The sequence below is a fragment of the Bison bison genome, unplaced genomic scaffold, assembly GCF_000754665.1.
Source record: "Bison bison bison isolate TAMUID 2011002044 unplaced genomic scaffold, Bison_UMD1.0 scf7180017864518, whole genome shotgun sequence".
Lineage (NCBI taxonomy): Eukaryota > Metazoa > Chordata > Mammalia > Artiodactyla > Bovidae > Bison > Bison bison.
The window spans coordinates 3549067-3558564 of record NW_011495071.1 but is presented as its reverse complement, the minus strand read 5'-3'; the positions used below and the strand labels follow the sequence as shown (position 1 = coordinate 3558564).

Below are 9498 nucleotides of genomic sequence, written 5' to 3'. Positions count from 1 at the left end.
CCATGTGGACCACTCACGTCACTCCCAGCCATTCTCTGCCTGGCGTTCCGGCTCCCAGAGCAGCAGGCTGCCGGTTCTACAGATGAGAAAACTGAGTCCCATAGAGAGAGCAGCTGGGAACAAAGTGAAGCCCAGCACCTGCCCACCCTGGGGTCACGGGTCAGGGGCCCCCTTCTGGCCCTGCGCCCCTGGAGGTTAGCCCGTTCTCTCTCTGCTAGCCCGTATCTCACATGACCCGACAAGTGCCCCCAGAAACAGAATGTCTGCCTGGACTCAGAGGAGCAAAACTACAGTGTGAGCTTGGGGGACATTGTGGGGGCTGGCCACCCCATTCAACCTCCTTCTCGACTCACACATTCCCTTCTTACCTGTTCTCAGGATGTGGGCCACATGCATTATGCAGTATGAATAAGTACTAGCACTTAAAGGCCTACTCTTTCCAGCTCTGTATTTTTTAAAACACGTAGTCTTAACATACACTCTACTGTATTTAAAATAGGTAAACAGCAAAGACCTACTTAGAGCACAGGGAACTATACTCAATATCTTTTAATAACCTAAATAACCCATAATAGAAAAGAATCTGAAAAAGAATATATATATATATACACACACATATAAGTATATGTGTATGGAATCATAGTTTTGTTCAGTCACTAAGTCGTGTCTGACTCTGTGACCTCATGAACGGCAGCATGCCATGCCCCCCCGTCCTTCACTATCTCCTGGAGTTTGCTCAAACTCATATCTGTTGAGTTAGTGATGCCATCCAATCATCTTATCCTCTGTTGCCCCCTCTCCTCCTGCCCTCAGTCTTTCCCAGTATCAGGGTCTTTCCCAATGAGTGGGCTCTTTGCATCAGGTGGCCAAAGTATTGGAGTTTCAGCTTCAGCTTCAGTCCTTTGTTATATACTTGAAACTAACACAACACTGTAAATTAACTATACCTCAATGTTTAAAAAGTAAAAAATAAATCATAGTTTTAAGCAGAAGGAATAAGAAACTAATGCACAACTTCAACCATCTTAACTAGGGAGGATGATATTTGGGGAGTGGAAGGGCAATGGTAGACCTTCCTGGTGCCTTGAAATTAAATGAAAATATACAAGGTAAGTAAATTCTGTTCCACTTGCCATGCAAGATTGTCTTAATTCTAACCCTTATCTCCTGCAATCCACAAAAAGATTCCACAAGTTTAGAGCTCCCTGGAAGTTGTAACTGGAACAACAGGGCACCAGCCAATCAGAAAGGAGGCAGCCGGGAGGGTTCTCCTGCTTGGGCTCAGACCTTTCCTTGTGGACCTTGGTGATGTTTCTTCCTGGCTCCAGGTTTGTCTCTAGCCAGCTCTTCCTATTGCCTCTTTTGGTCTTTATAGGATTCATATCTCACTCTTCCTCCTTTCTTCTTCGGGTTCCACTGAATTCCTTCCTTCCTTCTCAGTCTCCATCTACCTTGCCATTTGTACACAAACTCCATGGAAAATTCTTGATTAGGAGCTAAGTGAAGATCATGCAGATCTGAAAACAAGCAACAACCCCCTTACCTGTTCCCCTCAAGCTCACACACGTATTTCACCACTGGAGACCAGTCAAACGCCCCTGGCATCTTCTTCAGCCACTTCTCCAGCTCCTGGAGGTTCTTGTCTGTGTAGTCAGTGGCGATGATCTCTTGGAAAGACTCACAGGCAGAGAGGAACTGGTAGATGGTGGGCCCAGAGCCGATGTCAATCAGGAGTTTCCCTTCCAGCCCACCTGTTTCAGAATAGGAATATTCCTTCTGAATCATTAGTACCTGGGTACTTTGGCCACCTCATGCGAAGAGTTGACTCACTGGAAAAGACTCTGATGCTGGGAGGGATTGGGGGCAGGAGGAAAAGGGGACGCCAGAGGATGAGATGTCTGGATGGCATCACTGACTCGATGGACGTGAGTCTGAGTGAACTCCGGGAGCTGGTGATGCACAGGGAGGCCTGGCGTGCTGCGATTCACGGGGTCGCAAAGAGTCGGACACGACTGAGCGACTGGACTGACTGACTGACTGAGGGCTCCAAGGCCCACACTTCCCAAAAGATTCTGCTCTTCTTGCTCCACTGGGAGAGGCCACAAGGACTTGACCATTGGGGCATGTAACCTCCAGGACTGGGAACTTTGCTGCACTAACAGCTCCAGCACACTGAGCATGGAGAGTTTTTGCAGGAGGGGAGTGTTAGGAACGAGGGCGCTTGTTTAGGGGTAGAGTGTTAAAGAACCAGCGTTGACATTTCACCTACCAATTTACCACTGTAAAGTGTCCAGGACTTCCCTGGTGGTCCAGTAATCCAGAATCCATCTGTCAGTGCAGGGGACACAGTTTGATCCCTGGTCCCGGAAGATTTTACATATTATGGGGCAACTAAACCCTCAAGCCACAGCTATCGAGCCTGTGCGCCCTAGAGCCTGTGCTCCACAAGAGAAGCCCACACATGACAATTAGAGAGGAGCCCCTGCTCTCTGCAACTAGAGAAAGCCCACACGTAGCAATGAAATAAATACATTAACTAAATTTTTAAAAAGTGTCCAAAGGAGAAATCTGATTCCATTCTTGAGTACACTGGTTGCCCTGTCCCAAGCACTCTTTGTTGATGTGCCCTATGGCCCCACTGAGACCACATGTAATGTTCCAAAGATCAATCAGCAAACATGTATTGAATATCAACTGTATCCCAGAAACTTGCTTGGCAGTTTGGGGACTAAAAGGAGAAAACAGGGCCTGTGAAGAACACTTGGCCTCCCCTTCCTGTCTTGTTTCTCTCCATCCACCAGAGACTGGTTGACACAAAATATCAAGAGTGTTTGGACCTTGGCAAGGGGCTTCCAGGGGCTTCCCAGGTGGCACTAGTGGTAAAAAAAAAAACAAAAAACCACCTGCCAATTCAGGTAGACATAAGAGATGTGGATTTGATCCCTGGGTCAGAAAGATCCCATGGAGAAGGGCATGGCAACCCACTCCAGTACTCTTGCCTGGAGAATCCCATGGACAGAGGGGCTTGGTGAGCTACAGTCCATGGGGTCACAGAGTCGGACATGACTGAGCGACTGAGCACACACACAGGGGGCTTCCAAGATAAACATGGCCAAGAGGACAGAAAACTAACTGGTCCTGACTGACTGCTGAGATGAGCCAGCTAATCTGCTACTACACTTGCTTGTCTGTATGTTGTTATATCTGTAGGGTACTGCTGCTACCAAGTCACTTCAGTTGTGTCCGACTCTGTGCGACCCTATAGACGGCAGCCCATCAGGCTCCACCGTCCCTGGGATTCTCCAGGCACGAGTACTGAAGTGGGGTGCCATTGCTGTAGGGTTCAGTAGCAAATAAATTGAAGTAGGCATCAAAGGCTTAAGAAAATTTGATGGCAGAAAATTTTAATTGGAGAAATTCTGGCTACTGGGTTATGTTTTCTTCCCACATGAATGATGAAAAGATACCCAGCATTTGATTTTAGTGGTCCAGCCAGCCTAGCACTATACTTCCCTGGGGCGGCAGTGACGGGGGGAGGTGCAAATCTGAGAGCCAAACCACTCACGATGTTTGCATGGGCCACAGCGGCAATCAGGCAGAAGGGCAAAGAAGCAAAGCTTCCCTACACTTTCGGATGCCCTTCAGGTTTCCCTTGCAAGGGATAGGGAGAAGACAGGCCTACTCAGGATCATCAAAGACCACAGCTCTCAGGCTTTATGGGAAGAGAAAATCTGACCTCAGAAACTTTGAGAGGATGCCACCATGTACCATACATCAAGTGTATCTAAACTCTTCCTAACCTCTTTGGTAGTCCAGTCGTTAAGAATCCGCCTGCCAATGCAGGGGACACGGGTTCAGTCTATGACCGGGGAAGATTCCCCATGCCGTGGGGCATCTAAACACTCGAGCTGCAACTGCTGAGCCCACGTGCCTAGACCCCATGCTCTGCAACGAGAGTAGCCACCGCAGTGAGAAGCCTGTGCACCTCAACAAAGAGTAGCCCCAGCTCCTTGCAATTAGAGGAAACCCTTGTGCCGCAAGGAAGAACCAGTGCAGCCAAAAATGAATAATAAATAAAATAAATTAAAAAAAAAATCTTCCTGTAGGGCAGAGGCACACCCTCTGAAGATCCCAAGTTGCTATTAATGGTCTGGCCATCCTTTCCCACTCCTACTCGAGGACTGCCCTACAATGAAAGAAAACCAGCATCTGGTTTAAAATTTGTGTGGCCACCCTTCCTCCCACAAACCTGCCCCAGGGCTGAAGGGGATCAGCACCTGGTTTAAAGGTGGCATTGTAGTGTTTTAGCAGGAAATGGAGGACTTCATCCCCGACGGGATCCTGGTTCATCCTGTAATACTCCAGGTAGGATGTGGGCTCAAAATTCTCCTGGTAGACATCAGGCTCCTGGCGTTCCTGAAGAGCCATGGAGAGCAGTGAGTTTTGTCCAGGAAGGAGCAGCAGGCAAACTGATTTCCTGGGCACTCTTTGTGGGGCTCAGACTTTGTCCTCCCTCCAGCCCTCAGAACAAACACTGGGATGAAGACCAGAGCAGCCAACAAAGGATGTTTCCTGAACCTGCCTCCCTTTGGCCATTCACCTCTCCAGTTCCCTTCCCCAGCCCCCAGGCTTTTCAGTAGCTCTGGCTTGTTTGGAAGTGTTAGTCTCTTTTGCTCCATTTATTGCATCCTCTTCTACAATGATTTTTCAAACTATTTAAAAAGCACGTCTAATTTTTAAACAAAATCTCCAGCAAAGCCCCAGTATAGATGAGAGATCCCAGGATGAGATATCTTGTGCTTAGTCGCTCAGGCATGTCTGACTCTTTACGACCCCATGGGCTGTAGCCCACCAGGCTCCTCTGTCCATGGGAATTCTCCAGGCAGGAATACTGGGGGGAGGGGGGTTGCCATGCCCTCCTCCAGGGGATCTTCCCAATGCAGGAATTGAACCCAGGTCTCCTGCATTGCAGGCAGATTCTTTACCTTCTGAGCCACTAAGGAAGCCCTGGATGAGATGTCTTCAGATCATATCAGATCAATCGCTCAGTCGTCTCCGACTCTTTGCGACCCCATGAATCATAGCACGCCAGGCCTCCCTTAGTTAGTTTTTAATTTTTAGTGTTTTCTGAACTACACACCCACCCCCCAACACAACACCCTGGTTTCTGTCCTAGACAACTGAATAAACGTTGATAGTATTTAGTAAAACAGGGAAGACAAGAAGAAGAATAGGTTATAGTTGGGGAGTGAGGAGAGTAAGATGATGAGAGGAGATGGGTTTTGTTTTGAGTATACTCAACTTGAAACTGAAAAATCTAATCTAACTTGGATAAAGTTCTAGAACTCACAGAGAGATCTCAGCGGGAGCTAACAGATGTTGTGGGACAAGTGTACAAAATTGTTCTGTGACTGAACTAAATTTCTTCTTGAAGCCCCATGCAAATGGGTGGTAGACATTTTATCTCAATTATGTAGTCTTCCTTTACCAGGGGTGAGGGTGGGGAACTTACTTGGTGCCAGGCACGGGAGCTGGCACTTTTTTTCATCCATGCTGTTGGCATCGAATGAGATCTTGTTGCATAATCTGGTCCCAGCTCACTGATTAACAAGGGTTGCAACATCCTTTCCCAACCTCCATGCCTGTATATCTCTCTCTCTTTTTCCCGTTTCCATTGCCCACTCAGGAGCAAGGGAAATCACTCTTCCGCTCCTCAGGATGTTCTGGGCTGTGAAGCCATCACATCTGTGTGGGCTCAGTAGTTGGGGCTCACAGGCTTATTTACTCCAAGGCATGCAGCATCCTCCCATGTCCCCTACATTGGCAGGCAGAGTCTTTACCACTGAGCCACCAGGGAAGCCCCAGAAAATTTAGATCCTTCTGTGTGGTAGAGCCTCTTGTTTTCTGGTTTTATAATTGGTATCTATGTTATGGTGTTTTGAACAGAGTATATTACTTTATATTATTTCTACTTTGGGGACATTTTATAATTCTCTGGTGCAACCAAGCTCGTGTGCCATAGCTATCGAGCCTGCACACTCTAGGGCTGGGGGCGGGGGGTCGCAGCTACTGAACCCCCAAGCTCCCTAGAGCCCATGGCCCACGATAAGAGAAACCACCACAGTGAGAAGCCAGTGCACTGCGACTACAGAGTAGCCCCAGTTCGCCACCATTAGAGAAAAGCCCACGCAGCAGCAAAGATCCAGCACAGCCAAAAACAAATAAATAAAATTTAAAAAAATATTTTTTTAAATTATCTGATAAACACTTTTGGATCAATGAGAAAATCAAAACAAAAATTTTAAACTCTATAGAAAAAAACTATTTAGGAAGGAATTCTGCAGATAAGCATCTATAAGACACAGATAAAACAGGGGAAAGTTCATGATGCTAAATATTCACATTAATAAACAAGACAATGAATGAAGCATTCAAATCAAGGAATGAAAAAAGATTCAACACATTTAAAGAAAGCAAAATGGTGAAACTGATAAAAATAAAAGCTGACATTAATAAAGGAATGAAGTTATAAGTACAGCCACCAGATTGAGCTGGGTGAAAGGAGATGAAGAAATGTAGGCAGAGGGTGTAAACAACACTTCCAGAGCTTGGCTGTGAAGGGGAAGAAAGACGTGGGGCAGCAGTAAAAGTGGATAAGCCTTAGACAGGCATAGAAACACCAAATATTTTGATAGTAGAGGAAAAGGCAAGAATGGGTGCCAATACAAGTCAGGTTGATAGGAATGAGTAAGAAACTGAGATCACGGCTGGAAATTGTATTTTTCTTGAAAATAACAAGTACAGATGTTTGAAATTTGAGGTGAGAATAAACAGCAAATGGAGGGCAGACACTGGGGACGTACAGAATTATTAGGTATTTTCAAAGCCCTGGGTAACTGGATAAGAGTTTATTCTTGATAAAAGTTTATTCTTCCCAGAAGTTTTTTTTTTTTTTTTTTCCTCCCAGCGTTCTTAGAAGTCTGGTTCCAGGAAAAGTGAAGATACTGGGCTGATGTAATGTTGGAATTTTCCTAAACAGGTGGAGCAGAAGGCAAATGGATAAAAGGTAAAAGAGACAGCTATCTATTCACTTATTCAAAATAGGTGCACTCACTGAGCATAGACTTGGCAGCTAAACTGTTTAGATTCAGAATCTAGCTCCACCACTTAAAAGATATACTCTTGGACAAATCATTTAATCTTTTTTCTCTTTGCCTCTTTTTTTTTTTTTTTAATCTACAACTCATGAGGACAGTAACTTACTCCCACAGAGCTGTTGAGAAGATGAAATGAATAGATTCAAAGAACTTAGAACAGAAATTTCACTTCTGGCCACTAACAAATATTGGAGCTGCCTTTCACCATAAACAGCTACAAAGCTAGACAAAACGACACGTGTTTTCAGGCACTGGACCATAGGCAGTGCACAGCTGAAATTCCTCAGAGAAGAACACATAAAGTGAGCCCAGCTCTCACGAGCTGACTGCCTGGGGACAAATGTCCTGACTGCAGCATGAAGGAGTGGGAACCAGGAAGAGTCCAGGTGTCCTGCTGAGCTGAAGAAGCCAAGAGCAGAGTTTGGAGCTGCTGGAGCAAATGGAACTTGTGGGGTTAGCGGCCAGTGCGGAGGGAGTCACATAAAGGAGGCTCCCAAATTCTATGTGGACACATATTCATTTTCTGGGGCTGCCTTAACAAAGAACCACTAACTGGATGGCTTAAATAACAGAAATTCATTCTTTCATAATTCTGGAGGCTGGAAGCCTGAAATCAAGGCGTCATCAGCGTTGGTGGCTTCTGAGAGTTGCGAGGGAGAAACTCTCATGCCTCCCACTGGTCACTCTTTGACATCCATTGGCTTCAAGATCTCTTCCTTGATTCCTTCCTTCATCCTTCATGTGGCTTTCTCACTGTGCACACGTCTCTCTGTCTGATATCCTTTTTGAAAAAAATTTTATTGATTGATTCATTTTTGGCTGTGCCGAGTTTTCTCTAGCTGCGGTGAGGGGGGCTCCTCTCTGGTTGTGGTGTGCAGCTTCTCACTGTGGTGGCTTCTCTTGCTGCAGACCACGGGCTCTAGAGCATGGGCTCAACAGTTGTGGCACACGGGCTCACTTGCTCCAAGGCATGTGGGATCTTCCCAGACCAGGGATCAAACCCATCAAACCCAAAAAGTGGATTCTTTACCACTGCTCCATCAAGGAAGCCCCCAATATACTTTTTTATAAGGGACACTAGTTCTGTCGGATTAGGAATCACTTTGATGACCTCATTTTAGCTTAATTACCTTTACGAAGGATGAAATGATTGGAGAGCACCACCAAGTCAAAGGACATGAACTTGGGCGCACTCCAGGAGACAGTGAGGGACAGGGAGGCCTGGCAAGCTGCAGTCCATGGGGCTGGAAAGACATGACTTAGCAGCTGAACAACAACCACCTTTATGAAAACCTCATCTCCAAAACTTATTTGGAAAGAAGTCACATTTTAAAATATTAGGGGCTAAGATTCCAGTGTAGCTTTTGGGGGGAGGACAATTTCACCCATAACAGGGGTTCCCTGTCAGTTTTGATCAAAGACTGGGCTGCCCATACACAGGCTGAGACTGTAACAACCTGGCTGCTATGGAGTTGAGAGCTGAATGGAAATACTAGAGGTCGTGATGTAGGAGACAGGCGGCCCCTGGGCCAGACAGCTGTTGTTTATCAAGTGGAGTAGAATTCAAGCTTTATTCTCATCCAGACACTCCAAGGACAAAGCTGGTGGAGAAAGTTGAGCTCTGCTAAAACAAAGAGATAAGGTGCCTTCTCCTGAGGTCAAGACAGACCTTCCTGTCTACACCTGAGTAGGAAGGCTTCTTGGTCAAAATGGGAGGGGCCCACCCCATAATAAGTGTGGCTATGCACTCACAGGCCTCTGCGGTGAGACCCATCTTAGAAAAAGTTTGCGCACATATCTTGCAGATTGTCCAAGGAGCAGTCAGATGTGAAGAAAGAAACAAGATAATTAGCCAAAGGGAAACAAAGACCTGGAAAGACTGTCCTATATAAGTGATTTACATTCCCTCTTTATTATACTCCTCCTCATTACAGAGGATGCCCATACCCTTTCTCTCTGGATGTGTGTCTCCCCCCCGTCCATCACCAACTCCCGGAGTTCACCCAAACTCATGTCCATCAAGTCGGTGATGCCATCCAGCCATCTCATCCTCTGTTGTCCCCTTCTCCTCCTGCCCCCAATCCCTCCCAGCATCAGAGTCTTTTCCAATGAGTCAACTCTTCACATCAGGTGGCCAAAGTATTGGAGTTTCAGCTTTAGCATCACTCCTTCTAAAGAACACCCAGGACTGATCTCCTTTAGAATGGACTGGTTGGATCTCCTTGCAGTTCAAGGGACTCTAAGGAGTCTTTTCCAACACCACAGTTCAAAAGCATCAATTCTTTGGCACTCAGCTTTCTTCACAGTCCAACTCTCACATCCATACATAACCACAGCCTTG

General features: G+C 46.3%; 1 protein-coding gene across 1 annotated transcript in view; it reads right to left on the bottom strand.

Moving 5' to 3' along the window:
• The window catches only part of LOC104981327 (nicotinamide N-methyltransferase-like), a 5717-nt gene extending 1159 nt beyond the window's left edge, over positions 1-4558 (bottom strand). The window contains exons 1-2 of the mRNA XM_010830361.1: positions 4278-4558; positions 1544-1751 (exon numbers count right to left, since the gene is read on the bottom strand). Of these exons, the coding sequence (XP_010828663.1) occupies positions 1544-1751; positions 4278-4428 (359 nt within the window). The 5' untranslated portion in view covers positions 4429-4558. The remainder of the gene's footprint in view (positions 1-1543; positions 1752-4277) is intronic.
• Between the last annotated feature and the right edge of the window lie 4940 nt (positions 4559-9498).